At 41.4% G+C, this 17,439-nt stretch overlaps 1 protein-coding gene across 5 annotated transcripts in view; it reads left to right on the top strand.

The window, feature by feature from the left end:
• PARD3B (par-3 family cell polarity regulator beta) overlaps positions 1-17,439 on the top strand; it is a 987,000-nt gene that overhangs the window by 685,655 nt on the left and 283,906 nt on the right. For all 5 annotated transcript variants that reach the window (XM_072813099.1, XM_072813097.1, XM_072813100.1 and 2 more), the window contains 2 exons: positions 3,312-3,518; positions 4,261-4,501. In XM_072813099.1, the coding sequence (XP_072669200.1) occupies positions 3,312-3,518; positions 4,261-4,501 (448 nt within the window). The remainder of the gene's footprint in view (positions 1-3,311; positions 3,519-4,260; positions 4,502-17,439) is intronic.

Raw genomic sequence — 17,439 nt, 5'->3', positions numbered from 1 at the left:
AACCATTTATTGTACTCTGTACCATCTTAAAAAAAAAAAGATTTTATTTATTTATTCATGAGAGACATAGGGAGGGAGGGAGAGAGAGAGAGGCAGAGACACAGGCAGAGGGAGAAGCAGGCTCCATGCAGGGAGCCCTACGTGGGACTCAATCCTGGGTCTCCAGGATCAGGCCCTGGGCTGAAGGCAGCGCTAAACCACTGAGCCACCTGGGCTGCCCACCCTGTACCATCTTTACATGATCAGGTACTGTTTTGTTGGAATTTTGTGCTGATCTCCATCAATTGGTATCATCATCCTTCTCAAAACCACATCCCTCCCACAACCTTGTCCTTGTGCTGGAAGCCCTAGGACACATAGAGGAGACGTGGAACCCTGGTCAAGGCCCATATCACAGTCTTCTTTCACTTGGAACTTCAGTCCAGTGCCCCTGTGAGTCCTTGCAAAGGCGTTCCTGATTTCAGATTTTCCTCTCACATTAGCCTGCCACCATTACCTCCTGTTGACTCCCCGGGAATAAATATAAACATTTTTTTCCAAGCCTGAAACCCCCCTGAGTACACATTTACAACCTAGGACTCAAACAGTTTTGCTTTTAACTTTACTATGTACTACATCCAGAACAGCTAGGTTGTAATTTTGGCTGGTGTCAGTGGATGCTTCTAATTTGTGGCTTCTATTTATTTTTGTTGTGAATTAATTGCTGACTCTATTAATCCTGCAAAATCCATGAATCCTTAATGTTCAGTTTGCTTAGAATGAGTAACAGTGTATTTGTTCCTTCTCAAATATGACTTCTTGCTGAGCCTCGGATGAGCTCCTTCTAGATAGCGTGCCTTCTATCTTGGATGATTTATTCACTTTCATGTTCCCTGGAATTTATTGCAAAAGGTTGACGTGAATACTTACAGTTTGGGCTCTAATATAATCTCCTGGATGGCAATTAATAATAAAAAAAAAAGATGGTTGCTATTGTTTACAGAGGAACTAAGCTTTCTCAGATTGTGTTCTTTATCTTCTGGTTTTCACCAAACTTCATGTCAGACATCCCTAGGGGTTGATGGTGTAAAATATTTTCTGTAAAACTCCAAAGCTTTTATTGTTGCTTCAATAGCCCCAAACCTCTATGTTGCCTTTTGTTTTCTTGTCAGAAATGATCTTATTCAATTTGTTTCTTCAACTTCTCTTCCTTCCTGAGAACATTAAAAATATGCCTCTTTCTGGATTTAGTAGTAACATACTCTCAGTGGTTATGACTTACAAGTAACATCTGAAATTTGTCCCTGAAGATTCTCGTAATCTTTTTTCCCACTTCATCTCATCTCTGTTGTGTTGATCAAAGATACATTATTGCCTGTGAAATGCAGTGTTTATTGTCATCATGTATATTGTTCAAAGTACAGAACTGCCTCCTGTAAGTTAACGATGAAACTAGAATTAGAGCAGCATCTGACCTCTGTAGTTTGCCTGTTTGGCTAATCTTACCAGGACCAATCTAGACTAATGCTCTTCTTCTAGAGATGAGGACTCTGTGGGCCCATTCAAGTAGCTTGACTCTAACCAAGGAGAAGACAGAGGGCAAGTTTATCTTTATTTAGTCCAGAGCAGAAATGCTGCAGTGAGGCAGCCCAAGGAAGTTCCTACTTCTGACACAGACTGTGTGTCATTGTATGCCAGTTCCGTCTCTGCTCCGTGGGTGAGTTCCCTCATCTATAAAACGGGACTAACAATAATAGCAGTAGCACAACTGTCAGGATGGTAGGTAATACAGGTAAAGCTCGTGGAACAGGACAAAGTATGCCATGCGATGTTAGCTACTAGAACTGTTGTCATTATTCTGATTATTAGTCCTTGGTTGTACTTCAGTATTTCTTGTATTACTGTTGTGTTAAGCAGCCGGTGGTGGTATTCATGGCAGTGGCAGTAGAAGAGGCAAAATAGTGATGATAGTAAGAAAAGACAGTGTTAGTAAGAAAACTAACACTGATGACAGTAGATAGTAGATGAAAGACAGATGATAGTAAGAAAAGAAATGCCCTGCTCTGTGTGAGGCATTGAGTAAGATACGTTATTTAGATCATCCTTAGTACATACTCAGTCTATATCTATTGAAAAACTACAGAATCATTTATTCCCAGAAATGCAAATGTAGCCTCTGCATGGTAAGAATCTTTTCCACAACTGCAGAGGATCATGAGATTTAGCCCTGGTGGAAGAGGCCCTGATAGAATTCCTTCCATCTTTAAAATAATCTTTGTGCTGCTGGTATTTAGCTGCATGACCCTGCTGTAGACAACGGAAGTCTGGCTGTAGCTGGGAATAGAGGGAGGTCACAGCACAGGGGAAGGGGCAGCTACACAGCCAAACAGCGCCAATGAAAAATATTACGTATCAGAAAACAGATTATTAAAATTCACTTAGGTTTTTTTTTTCTTTTTGGAATTGTATATTACATTTAAAAATTACCCCTTTTCCAGATACCCAAATAGAAATACAACTGGAAACAATAAGCATTGACGCAGAAAAGTTTTCTTTCTTGCTTTGCTTTATTTATTTAATGACTGAATAAATTGTATTCATGATACATTAATAGCCATTAGAGTAAAGTGTTTAATCATAAAAATTATAGTCACTTCAGTGTTCGTTGATTTCTAGGCATAGTATGTTACTCAATAATCACAAATATAGTCATGGAAATAGTAAAAGCTACAATGTAGGGGTCCCACTCAGGTCATGATCTCAGGGTTATGAGGTCGATACCTGCATTGGGCTCCACACTCAGAGGGGAGTCTGCCTAAGATTCTCTCTCTCCCTCTACCCCTCCCCGGCCCCCAGCTCTCACTCATTCTCTCTGAAAAAATAAATCTTTTTTAAAAAAGCTACAATGTGGGGAGCACTTGGGATGGGTGCTATGATGGGTGCACACATCATCTTTGAGGCCCTGCATGCATGCGTGTGTATGCGTGCACACACATATACAGTCTCATACATGAAATCTCTATAAACTGCTAGAAACTTGCAAATACCTATGTACCTGTGTGTATGCACACTTAGGCCTATTTATCTAATATATATTGTTATTTTAAATCTTACCACAACTTTACAAATAAAGGAAACCAAGGCTCCAAGTACCACACCACTTTTTCAAAGTCACAAAAAGTTGGCAAAGCTAGGGTTGAACCCAAACCCCACGCACTCGACACCCCCTTTTTAAAGACACCCAAACAAATATCTCTGGAGCAACAGACTTTTCCAGTCTGCCACAGTACCCCATTAGGAAAAAGTTGACTTTTTTGGCCTTTGTCTTCCAGAATCTCCAAGCAAAGATTTCGGTCCAACTCTGGGTTTGAAAAAGTCCAGTTCCTTGGAGAGCCTCCAGACTGCGGTGGCTGAGGTTAGGAAGAACGAGCTTCCCTTCCACCGGCCCCGACCGCACATGGTTCGAGGCCGGGGCTGCAACGAGAGTTTCCGAGCAGCCATCGACAAGTCCTACGACGGGCCCGAAGAGCTAGAAGCTGGTAGGACAAAGCGCTTCCTTACCCCCCTTTCTTCATCTCGTTATTATCCGCGAGTCTGAGGCAAGGATGTGTGCTTAACTACAAAGAAAAAATGATTTAAGGATCGCAATTACATTTTTGATATTAAAAGTAATTCATTCTCCTGATATGTTTTGCCCTTTGGCTTAACGAGCACGGAATTGGGTAACACAATGCGCAATTTATTTTACAGTGCAAATGCTAAAGAAGGGCTCTCCCTCACTTTCCTACAAGGACCGACTGTCCTTTCCCCTCAGGGTAGGAGCACTAAGTATGCATTTCTCGACATTCTTACTGGAGTCATTAGAAGCAGCCCCAACCTGACGACTGCCTGCATTAATTGGGTGGAAGCAGCCGGGTTACCTCTGTGCTCCAAAGCGTCTCCTGGAAATAAGCTCGCCCCGTGTTTGCGAGCAGAAGGGCTTTCCCAGCTGATCGGGGTTAACAAGCTGCCTTTCAGAGATAGTAGTGTTTTACCACGTAGCCAACCTTTCCGATGGTTACCGCGATCAAACCACCGGTGGTTCACCGACGCCCAACCCCAGGCCTTGCTTGAAGTAACCAGGTTGGGGCAGTCGTCTCTTCAAAGGGTACAAGTAGCCACCTGGCAGGGTACAGCTCGGGAGTGCTTTCTTCCTTCTTCTGTGTTTTGCATTTTAACTTTTCTTCATATAGTAGCAGTAGGTGCCCCTGACCACATGTATTGATTTTTCTCTCCGCACAGACGGTCTGTCTGATAAGAGCTCCGTCTCGGGCCAGGGAGCTCGGCACTGCGAGTCTGCCCCTCCGGGGAGCTGCGAGCAGGAGGACGTGGCAAGTAAAGCCAGCAAAATCAAAAAACCAAAAGAGAAGGAGAAGAAGAAGAAGGAGAAGAGCAAATTGAAAGCCAAGGAGAAAAAGCTGAAAGAGGACAATGAAGACCCAGAGAGGAAAATCAAGAAAAAAGGATTCGGTGCTATGCTGAGGTAGGGGCTGGCCGGGCAGGCACGGCAGGCATGTGTGGCTTTCCGGTCTCCCCTGGGGAAGTCCCTCGTTTGGGCGCACCCAGGAAGAAAATGGCAAGCTTTCCGTCCTTTTTAGCTAAATGTGCAAAAATCTCAGTTATGAGCGGGCTTGTTCCTTTCCTGCAAAGCAGAAGGGGCCTTCCTCGGTGGCTCCCGAGGCCCCTGGTGAGGACGGGAGGCTGTGATACATTTGCTGTGAAAGAAAGGCTCACGCCCGGTAGACACATGGGCACCGCTCGCAGCCCTTGGTACCGAAGCGTCATGCGGGTAAATTAAGTGCGTCCTCCACCCGTCTGGGGAAAGCAAGAGGTGAGGGAGGCCCCAGCCGTTGCTTGTACAACACCCCGTTTGATTTGGAGAAGACAGGACAGGTGGACCTCATGGTACGCGTGGGCCAGGCCTGGAGCACATAAGCCAGCACCTGCAGGAGCCGGTCAGCGGGGGTCACGGACTCTGGAGTCAGACGGCCCAGTTCTCAGTCCATGGCCCTCCACCCGTGGGCTGCTGGGCTTCCTGTGTTGCTTATCTTCCCTGAGCCTTACTTGCTTCACTTTCAAAGTGAGGTGAGGGTACCGCAATCCTGACCCAGGGGAGCTGTGGGACAAGGTTTCCCCAGGCCCTGGGCCTGTCCCAGCAGGGCACCCTCAGAAAGCAGCTTTGTCTTTTCTGCGGCTGCCTCCACGTTTGCTTTGTTGATGCCGATTTGATGACATCGCTCCAGCTGATGGCTTTCTGGCCACTTTGGGGACTAAAACCACCTCTGCGCCAGGGCCCAACACCTATCTAATGTTAATCAGAACTTCCCCTCCCTATCTTAAGCCCGAGGAGGGCCCTGCGATGTGGTGGCAGGACTCCACCTTCTGCTTCTCAGGCTCTGGACCCAGAGGGAAGGGAGGGAATTATTAAAACAGGGGTGGAGGGACCCCTGGGTGACTCAGTGGTTGGACGTCTGCCTTTGGCTCAGGTCGAGATCCTGGGGTCCTGAGATCGAGTCCCGCATTGGGCTCCCTGCAGGAAGCCTGCTTCTCCCTCTGCCTGTGTCTCTGCCTCTCTCTCTCTGTGTCTCTCATGAATCTTTTTTTAAAGATTTTTATTTGTTTATGAGAGACACAGAGAGAGAGAGGCAGAGACACAGGCAGAGGGAGAAGCAGGCTCCATACAGGGACCCGATATGGGACTCAGTCCCAGGTCTCCAGGATCAGGCCCTGGCCTGAAGGCGGCACTAAACCGCTGAGCCACCTGGGCTGCCCTAAATAAAATATTTTTTAAAAATTAAAAAATAAAAAATAGAAGAAGGGCAGAGCTGTACTTAACTGGTGTCTGGATCAGATATAATCTGGCTGTCAAGAGTCTTTGTGGGCCACTTAGCTCCTTACTTCCCCACTGACTTCCTGAGTCCCTCTGACCCTTAGCCTCTGACCCCAGACAGCACACCCTACGGTCTTCTCCCCCCTTCCCGCTGATGGATTGTATGGCGTCAGTTGGAGGTGGCAGTGGCCTAACCTCCTTCTGCAGCATCTCCTTGGCTCCCTGGAATGGCTGACCTCTTGCCCTTCCAAATGATAGAAACACAGCTCGTTCCCATTGCTCCCCTCTCTCCTCTTCCTGCCATAGGGATGCCCAACCAGCCTGGCATGTTCAGGCTTCTCCAGGGCAGGGTTGAGCTCCGTTTTGTGACTCCCAGGCTCTAGAGCCACATGCCAGACCCTCCCAAGCTTGCATGCATGGGGAAGGGAGAGGGTCAGTAAAGGTTTGCAAGTCTCAAGCAAACAGGGAGGATGACCATCCCCTTTCATACAGTTGCCCTCATATTCTCTCAGCGGTAATCTTGCAGCCTCCTCACTTACTTTGTTGGGAGCACAAAGAGGAAACATCCCTTTCTGTTACTTTCTTTACTTCTAGAATTTTCTGTCACAGAAAATCTCTCTCTCAATCTCTACCCTTCTTTTCCAAGGGATGAAGGTAAGGGATGGGAGGTGATGTTGGTACCTCTTAGTCAACTCTTAGGAGACATCTCTTTTAAGAGTACTGGGTAGCATTTGTCATCAGAGATTTTTAGTTTAGGATTTTCTTTTCTTTCTTTTTTTTTTTTTTTAGATTTTATTTATTTATTTTAAAAAGAGAGAGAAAGCATGCAAGTATGAGTGGGGGAAGGGGCCAAGAGGGAGGGAGTGTCAAGCAGACTCCACACTGAGCACGGAGCCTGAAGCAGGGCTCATGACCCGAGCCAACACCAAGAGATGGACACTTAACCATCTGAGCCACCCAGGTGACCAAAGTTTGGGACTTTCAACTAAAATTTCAGACAGAAAGAGAAAGTTCTATTCCATATCTGTTATTCATATATAATATATAAATACAAATATAATCTGTTATTGTATATAAATTTGAAGAGAGAGAGAGAGAGAGAGAGAGAGAGACTGATCTTGAAGCCACAAAATCACATTGGGCAGCACAGCTAATGTTGATACTAGTAGGACAAATCTCTCAGTAGACATTGATTGATTTGTTTTTCCTCGTGGTCTCTATAGACACTGTCTTTCCTTTTGACATTCTGAATGTTAAACTTGCCCTTTTTCCAGGTAATTATTATGATTGCCAGAATTTGTGGGCTATGCTTTAAGCATCCTGATAACAATGGCAAACACAATCCAAATATATAGATGAGAATTGCCTTTGAATTTATGGAGGTCAGAGGTTAACAATGCAGGCTCTGCATGCAGAATGCTAAATTCAATCCCAGCTCTTCTGCTTATCTATCCAGGTAGCATTCAGCACACTATTAAATCTGTGCCTCAGTTTCCTCATCTGAAAAATGGGAATAAGAATATACCATTATTATGAGAATTATATTTGTTTAGTTACATGCAACGTGCTTATAGAACAGTGCCTGGCAAGAAATACACATTCGATAGATGTTAATTATTCTAGTCAGCAGAATAGTGGCCCCCAAAGATGTCTATATCTCAATCCCTGGGGCCTGTGAGTATGTCCTGGTGGCATGACAAAGGAGAATTATGGTGCAGATGGAATTAAAGTTGCTGATAGACTGACCTTAATATAAAGGTGAATACCCTGGATTTCCCTCAATGGCCCAAGGTAATTACGAGGAGCCTTAAAAGTAGGAGAGAAGTGACTGTGGAAGAAAGGTACGGAGGATGCAGTGAGATGGAGGGAAGTGGCCATGAGCCAAGGAATGAGGGCAGCCTCTAGAAGTTGGAAAGGACAGAGAAGTAGATTCTCTCTGGAGAGCCTCTAGAAAGGGATGCAGTCTGCCAAATCCTTAACTTCAGCGCATTTCTGTTGTTTAAGCCACTAAGTTTACAATAATTTTTTTACAGCATCAATAGAAAACCAACATCTTTGTTATTAGTAGTACTTCTACAATATCGTAGTAATTTATGAGGAAACAATTTCCTCCTTAAGGTGTTAAAGAAAAAGCCATAAAGATTTAACTAGAGTAGTCTATAACTATAAAAACTATTAGAGCTCTCCCATTTTCTAGAATGTTACTAAATTAAGTCTTAACTCTGTATTTTGTTTCTGATGACTTGATTTGGCAGGTTCCTACTCCGTTGCCCATAATACAGAGCCAACTATTCCTTTTGTCGTCCAATATATGCTGTATTTGCCGTTGGTGGAAATCACAGGTTCTAGATCCTTTACACATCTAGCAACTCCGTTTTGTTCTCTTATACTGTTTTAGCAAAATTAAGATCTGAAAGGTGGTGTTTGATTTTATCTCCAGTGTAAAAATAGCAACTGTTTTCCATAGCCTTTTGCATCGGAGTTTGTGAGCATATTGGAGTTGCTGCTACATGCGCATCTTCAACAACAAAGAACACAAAAGCTGTTACCATTAGCCAACAGATTTTGCTTTAATTCTCATCTGTTGCTCAGATGCTATTGACTTAGTTTCTTTCTTATTTAAAAAAGATTGATTGCCTTAAGGTTCTCTAGGAGGTAGATGTATGGCTTAAATATGTATTATTTTTTTTTCCATTATCTGCATTTCACAGCCGCTCTGCTGACAAGGAGCTTTATGCAGGGTGTGCACTTGTGTGGTGGACAGTGGCCCCCCGGGCCAAGGGCACAAAATCACCTCCCTCTCCTCACCAAGCCATGCATCGTGAAAGTGTGAATGTTAGTAGTGCCTTTGCTCTTGTGTTTGTGAAAAGCTAAGTGTTGTGTGCTTTTCTAATATTAGCTGGTCCATTCATGTTAATGATATGTAGTCATACAGTTTAGCTCATTAGTTAATTTGACCTACTCCTGATCCTTTTGAAAAAATTATGGGGATCTCGTTAATTCATATCTTTAAATGTGCGGCTTGCTTCCAGTAGGCTTAATGCTTTGCTGATTTCGGAATTACCTCCTCATAGATTCAACTGTGTCTCTTACACAGGCCATGAATTATTATGGAAAAATATGCAGACCAAGAACTTAGCGACTTTGTTAGTTTCCCTGAATCCTCTGTTTACCTGCTGTGGAAAGAAGACGTTAGGGGATCAAGATGCTCATTTTTTTCTATGTTTGGTTTCCTTGGGGCACTGTACTCTTCATGGCACTGGCCTGTAGAAAGAATGCCCGTGGCTCCTTGCAGACAAAGGGTGGAGCTCAGACCCCCCAGTAGACTAGCTGATTGCTCTTAGCCCTAGGCCAGTTTCCTGGGGTATAGCAGACCTTTCCTAAGCACTGAAGAGAAATATCCTCTGGCTAACCAAATCTTGCCCTGTCTGCAGCAGAAAGTTCAGTATTCAGTCCCTGATTTCTTAGTTATTTGTGGATCTTTACATTCTTTAAAATTAATTCTGTCCCAGGTCTGTGTTTAAAATCCATTCGTTTATATCACACTTACTGTAGTTTCCTTTTGATATTATAGACCACTCACTTCAAAGACCTTCGAATTAACAACTTGTGCTGGACCCTGAATGGAAAACCTTGATGTTGATCAAGTACCTTTCCTTTTTTTTTTTTTTTTTTTTTAATTTATTAGAGAGAGAGCTTGAGTGGGAGGAGAGGCAGACTATGCTGAGCAGGGAACCTGATGTGGGACTCGATTCCAGGACCCTGGAATCATGACCCGAGCTGAAGGCAGACGCTTAACCAACTGAGCCACCCAGGCACCCTTTGATCAAGTACCTTTTCTATACCCTTTGTGTGCTTTGGTACCAAAAGGAATTGTGCCTAGTAAACTCCTTTTTTAATAGACTAACAAATAACAAAGTGCTACACTTGCCAATAGAAAACTTCATCTCTGTTTTTAAAATTTGTCTGCCCATAGTCACTGATTAATAATGTGTGCTGAGTGCGTACTCTTTGTCAAGCACACTCATAATTAGTCTTCATTTATTCCACATTATTTATTGAACACTTACTTTGCATCAGGCATTGCTCTAGACACTGGGCATACAGCAATTAAGTCCCTGCTTTTATAGTATCTTTTTTTTTTTTTTGGTGGGTGGGGGGGTCTTAAAAGAGGAAGAAAAACACAAAGACTTTTTGTATTTCTTTTGGTGAATTTAAAACAAAACAAGCATGATATCACGTAAGCATGTAAACTACTTATAGCAATGGATTTCCCAGGGAGAGGTGGGATATTTGCCTCGGCTACCTCTGGGACAGAGCACTACCTTGTCAACATGAGGGAATCAATAGTCAATTTATTTGGTGCTGAACAAGACATCCAGACTCCAGCTCTTAGGTAATTTGAATCCTAGTGATGAAGAGAAAGTAAACAACTAATTCAAAATAATTGAGATTATTTAGGACTATAGTAGGTGTTATGAAGAAGGTAAAGTCAGAAGGGATGTTGTCCTCTCCCCTACAGTGACAAACTGCCTCACAGACTGTGCCTCTGCCCAGACTATACTTAATTTCAGCAGATTCGTTATCAGAACCTCGCATGCTGTGGTACAAATGCCAAATCACTTTATGCCTGCTCTCTTTTTTTGCAGCATATGAATATGAGGTTATTTTTAAGCCAGCTTCACATAAAGCTATAACAAAACGCTAACCCAAATTGTGTCTGTTTGAGTACACAAAGCCCTATTACACCCGGGGTAAACACTCTGAAGACACGTGGGCTGCAATCTAAATGGCAGACTTGATTTGCAGCTGTGTGTGTCTACTCTCTTCCTCCTGGCCCATCAGTTGAATATTCTTTTTCTTTTTTTTTTTTTAAGTTGTCTCCACACCCAACGTGGGGCTTGAACTCAGGACGCTGAGATCAAGAGTCACATGCTCTATTGACTGAGCCAGACAGGTGCCCCAGTTGCATATTCTTCATTGTTCCTTCTTAACTCAGCCAACATAGGTATACCTCAGTGATACACTGGTTCAGTTTCCATGTAAAGAAGACTAAGTTTTGAACCCTAATGATAGTGTTTTTTTTTTTTTAATCAACTAGAGGCATCAACTTTTTATTTCTAAGCTTTGCAAGGACTAAAGCATCTGTGTTTTATTTGTTTTAGGATAAAACATACTATTTTATTGAAACTAAGGCAACTCTATATAATGACATCTTGCTGTGGATCGTTTTAAAAAGAGCACTTCTACACGTAACACACACACACACACACACACACACAAACACACACACATGACCCTTCCTCCACCACCACAAACAACACAGACATCATCACCATTAAATTTATACCTAACCTAGTTAAAAACCTGTCCCTTACAACCTCTGTGGCCTTCATTAATCCCTTTGAGTCTTAGTCTACTCAGCAGTGAATTGGGAATAATAACACATCCTCTCCAAGTTGTTGTGAAATTGAAGTTAATTTATGTAAGCAAAGCTGTCAGTATAGCACCTGACCTGGTACGCTTTACTTCCCACATGGCCCTGCTCAGACAGCCAGCCATCAGCCTTTGACTTGGAGCCCACCAAATTTCCGTTTTGAGTTTTTAATTTTTCCTCAAATTGCTACTTTGTATTTCGGGTGAGCATGCTATGCTTTCTTTACACTGGACAATCTTGCTTAATAAACTGTAAAAAGTAATAATATAACTAAAATCATCTAATCCTTTCTATTTTATAAGATTCAGGTCACTCCTTTCTAAATACAGCCTTGAACTATTTTTCTAAGGTTATCTAATCATTTGGTGGCCTTGAATACAAATCGAAAACGGACTCAGATGGAGGAACAAGTTGGGTTTCTTTTTTTTTTTTTTTTTTTTTTTCCAATTTTTTTTCCTTCATGTGTTTCAGACCAGAATGTATGGATGGGTTTGGGACTTGATATTTCAATACGTGGCTCATAGTTATTTCATTGGGCTGCCTTGGAAGTTGTCTTATAATACATTACCCATAAAGATACATTTTGACTTGATTTTTAAATTAGGTTAGATAGAGACTGAATACTTAAATCTTCAGGGAGCATGACATCTGTCGTACATTTCTCCTCTTTACCTTGATCCCATAACGGCTGTTATAGGTCTCATGTACAATAAATGTAATGTGGCTGTGCCTGTCATTACCTCTTTCTAGATAGTGGTTGTAGTGCTCGCTTCGGCAGCACATATACTAAAATTAGATAGTGGTTGTAAAATGTCTGGGTATCCCTTCAACTTTATGGGTATGAAGGGCAACCTATCTAATGTAGCCAGGCCAATGAAAATTTTAACAGTCATTTCCCCAAAGGCAAAAGGCCAGCAACAGGCTAGAGATAAGGTGCTTTGCTTCATGAAGTAGAGGCAGTTTGAAACATGAAATTTCAGATGAATAATGAAAGCCAAAGTAGGTCAAAGTTCTTAATTCAGCTGCAAGCTATATACAGAAATGCATTGAAAACAGAGAACCTTACAGATCAGGGCAAAATGGCTGCATATATTGAGCCTGAGAGAAATAGATGACTGGCAAAAAAAAATAATAATAATAAATTTGCATGTCAAAGGCTACTTACAGGTGCAGCCATCCATCCTTCTCCATGGCTCACTATGATTGAGTGAAAAAGGCACAGAAGCTGAAAACACATTGAAATTTTGTTAGGCTCCTTTTTTGTCTTTTTGGTAACTGAGCATCCTCACCTCACTGTCCATCCTAAATTATTTACTTTCTCTTTCACAATATGATCCATGAATATTTTGTTTCCTCATTTTGTTAATTTGCCAATTTCCCTCTGAGCTAAGTGCCCTAGCAATTTTAATTTTTCATTCGAGTTAGGAAGAGCAATGACCACCCCCCTCCTTTATTTTCCTTATTACTATCACAGGCCTGGGCTCAGAATGCTACTTTTTATGACCAGCAGTGTTGAGCCCGTAATGGAATTGCAAAGTAGAGAGTGTAATATACCGATATTGACTTCCATTAAACCCAGTGGTGTGATAGCTGATAATATTTATATATTTATGTATTATACATCCTAGCTTTTGTTCGTTTGCAACTAAGCAGCAGAGAGGAAAATTAGCATCATAATAGGAAAAGATTGCAAACAGGAGAATGTAAAGAAGTGGAGGGAGAGCCTCTGTGAATAGGGCAAGTGAGAGAAAATGATGAGGGTAGAGGCAAGTATGGTAACTCAAGGGTATAGGTTAAATCTGGATCAGACCAAATTTAGAGTTCTGTGGCCTGCATTTATTTCTCAAGTAAAAAAAGACCCAGACAGATGGTCTGCTTTTCTGATAGGCTGAGAGGCTGAGCGCATAGACAAATGAGCTGCTGCAGTGCCCAGCATGTAGAGTTTGTTTGGTGTCTGACTTTAATAATTTTTTTCAGCTGTCATGCATGTCTGCAAATGTTTGTTTATCATTCTATCTGTTTTCTTTGAGTATACGTTCATAGAGGGGCGAGGGGCATAGATGGAGTTAATTAGTATACAAATGTATGGGTAGCTTGTTTTCAAAATCATTTGAAAAGCTGATTGCTGTTCATCGCCTTCCCCTCCTACCGTATGGAATCTCGATTCCTCTGGAGCTCTGTTTATGGCTGTCCAAAGCAGGATGATTTTCTCATACTTTTCATAATAACAAATGATCACGTAGAGTGTCAACCGAAAGGCTGATTTGTTTAATTAGGGTTCTCTTCTTCTCCTAATATGCGTGCACAACTCCCATTAACGTTAATGTGAATTACGAAAGAGCACCGAAGAAAAATAGACTCCTTTATCTCATTACTTTTCTTGGATAATGAGGTTTAGATTTGTTAACAGATCAGAACAAAAGTCCAGTGGAAAAAAAAAACATCAGCTTAACTTTTAAAGAAATTGATATGCTAAAAGGAACTTTCACAGGCGCTAAAGTAGAAGATACACATTAATAAATAAACTTCATTAGCATTTAAGGTGAAATATAATCATTTAAAATGCTAGATTAATAAAATGCAAAGATTTCCTAATGGACCTATTTGCATACTCATATTAAATAGCTAATAAAACATATTAACAACAGGTTTATTCATATATATAAACACAAGTTCCTAGTTGAGACTTGCATTTGCCTAATTTGCTTTGTACCATGTCCAGCACAATGTCATGTCCTTGTGCAATGTTTACTTAATACTATTAGATAATGACATGTATAGATTTAATAATTTGCTTGAGGGAAAAATGAAATTAGTTCTTTGTTTAGCACCTTTTATCTGAGAACTTCAATGTAATTTACTAACATCCATCTTTAAGATGCATGGGAGATGAGGGTGGCAAATAGTAAGCTTTACTTTGCAGGTAATAAAGAATGAGACATTGAGAAGTGAATCTGCCTGCCTAGAGCCAGACTTTGAACTGATTAGCAATACCAAGTCCCCTCTTAATCATCGCTGCTATTGTATTAGCATCTAAAAGCGCATTGACATCAGCCACAGTTCTGTATATACTTCCGTACACCCTGGAGAACCCATATGTTTTTATTTTTGCTACTCATTGGATTTTCCTTTCTCAAGTCAACCTATGAAACAGCAACCTAATAACATGAAATGGTTCATAATTAAGGGAAAAGACTTGAATCTTTGGCATAATAACCACATAAGAGAGAGGCTTCCCAGAACAATTACAGACAGATATAGGAGATATACAAATTGAAAAATGGATAAGAGATACACAAATATTATTGGATTGCACGTCTAGGACTATTATCTCAACCATGCTAAATAATATCTAACGGGATTTTGGAGACAATCCAATTTTGCTTCTCCAGCCCGCTGCTGATCATTTCTGCATGGTGGCCTTGCCTCAACCTCAGCTTCAACGTGGGCTAAAATCTAATTTGTCACTGACTCCTCTAAGTCACCAGCTCATCCTGATGTTCCTGACTCTGTAGGAAGCACTGCCAGGAATCCTGTGGCATCCGTCCGAGATGCCACTCATGCCACTCTTGCCGTTCCCTCCTTTCCATTAAGCCAGCACTCCTGTTGATACTTGCAGAACACTGTCTCTGACATCCCTGCCTCCTTCTCCATCTCCACCTTGGTTTGCTTGCTAACCACAGTCTTTGTTATTTATAAGGAGATTGTGTCAATAAACTCCTAGCTGCCTACTTTCTTCCTTTCTTCATTCCAGTTCATCCTAGGCATAGCCAGTAGTCATTTATGCACTTGGTTATCAGATTTAGTGAAAGCCTTCGACACTAAAATGCTTATAGCCTAGTGGCCAGGAACAGATCCTCTGAGGCCAAATCTACTTAGGTTCAAACCCCAACTCCATTTCTTTGTACCTTTTGGTCCTTCAGCACCTACTTAACCTTTCTGTGCTGTTTCCTCTTCTGTAAAATTGGAATATTAATAGCATCTACCTGATAGAGTTGCTTTGAGAGTGGATTAGATGATATATGAAAAATGCCTGGCACATGGAGTGTTCTTAAAATAGAACCTATTCTGCTCTAGGAACCAAGATGTTACCAATTACCTAGTAGTTCTCAGAAATCCAACTGTCCTCTAGAGCCCTCTACAGAGCTTGTTAAAATTAGAGATCACTGGACCTTACATCAGAGATTCTAATCCATTAGGTCTAGGATGACATCGGGATATCTCTAATGATTCTGATGCAGCCAGTCCTGGGAACCCCCACTTGGGAGCTGTTAACTCCTGAAGCTTAAACTACTTAGGTCGGCATGCAATACCCTCTGTATTCTTATCCCAACTTTTTCTTTCTGTCATTGTTTTTAACTGTTCCTTTGTGCGAACTCACCACTCTAACCAGATGACTCACTATTACCCAAACCAGGCTTTGTCAAGCCCTAAGATGGCATCCACTTTCAGGATCATCTCCCTTCTTCCTTTCCCCCTCCCTCTCTCTCATTTTTCTCCCTCCCTGTCTCTCATCTCTCTCTCTCTCTCTCTCTCTCTCTCTCTCTCTCTCTCTCTCTCTCAGCCCTGCCAGACTTCTGAAGCCCACCTTAAGCCCTATCTCCCTTATGAATCCTTCTTTGACCTGCATTTCTTTCTTTCCCATCAAAACCCTGCATCCTGAGTCTTCTCATTTTGTACTTCCCATAGGCAGACTTGTGTTTTCCTTTAGGTTTTTTGTGTCTGATCCTTGCCCTCTGTGGGGTCAGAAATTCCTCTAAAGGGAAAGGGCTTCCTCACAGTGCTCTTCACAGTGGTGGCCCTTACTGAGCTTTTGTGATTGATGGCTTGGATGGTGTGCTCATCAGAGTAGATGTATTTGGATATTAATGTGTTGTGCCCTTTAGTCATTCTAGATAATAGTACTGAAAATAATGAAAACAGAGGAAGTGGTCCAAAAATAAGAAAGAGGGTGAACTGCATTGGGAGTTAATTATTTTTTTTAATTTCTGCTTGAAGAAAAGGTTGAAGGATGAGTTAAGTGGTAAGAGTAACCAGCTGTTCTCCATCTCCACTGAGGACAGGGATAGAGAAAATGGGCCAAAATCCTTATTAGAAAAAAGAAATGAGGTTAGATATAAAAAAGAAGACAGTTGTTAAGCACTGGAATGAGGTTTCTGAACAGGTTGTAGAATTGACCTCCCTGAAGTACTTTAAAAGCAGGAAGGATAAATATCCATCTAAAACGATATGAAAAAATTTGCCAATCAGTTTATTACTTGAATATCTATTAAATGCTACTCTGAGGAAACCCAGAAAAAAAAATGTACAGCATGAACCTTTTGCTTCAACCCGCTATCTAATTAAGATAACCCATAAATACAAAATGATTAGCAATGGAAGTGGGAGTTAAACTAAGAGCCAAAGGGTGAGATTATGACCATGCTTGTGGTTAGAATTTAGATGTATACCCTCTCTACTTCTTCACCCCTAAATAACCTACGCCAGGCCTTTTTAAAAAAATATATGGATTTTCTATATCTATTTCCAAGCTGGTTTTCTAGGTTGACTGGATCAATCCTAAATCTTTTCTAAAATAATTTATTCATCTCTTTTGAGCAAGCAGCCTGTAAGTATATAATAAGCATGTTGTAAGTATGTAGCCAGTTTTTTTCCCCTTGACATCTTTCATTCATTCAACAGGTATTGATGAATTGTCTTATAAGTAACAGTCTCAGTGCTCAGTTTGGTGTGAATACCTCAGACATGTTCTCCCAGCACCTGCAATCTTTCCTTAAAGGATGGTAGGGCATAGAAGTTCTAGTATTAATGTAACATAAAATGTATTAAGTTCCTTTTTAAATAAGCAGAGCATCCACGAGTCCTGTAAAGCTATAGTTAAACCATTTCCACTGTTCTTGGTAAAAATCCTGAAAGTGAGATATCTAAACCTCATTGAAGAGTTGCCTTCTTGAATGGAAGTTTTCCTTTTCCTGGGAAATACAAACCTTGTATATACTTGCAATATGTGTATAAATTATCATTGTGATGATCAACTACTTGGCCACTGGCTGAAAATAATTATAGTGCAGATGTGTCTATAGACCAAAATAGATAAGGGTCAGTAGTCTAAAAAGTCAGTTTAGCAAAGTGAAATGGCACTGAATTGAGAGAA

The sequence above is a fragment of the Canis lupus genome, chromosome 36, assembly GCF_048164855.1.
Source record: "Canis lupus baileyi chromosome 36, mCanLup2.hap1, whole genome shotgun sequence".
In the NCBI taxonomy this organism is placed as follows: Eukaryota; Metazoa; Chordata; class Mammalia; order Carnivora; family Canidae; genus Canis; species Canis lupus.
Note: the sequence above shows the minus strand (reverse complement) of the source record. Positions and strands in the feature narration are given on the sequence as shown.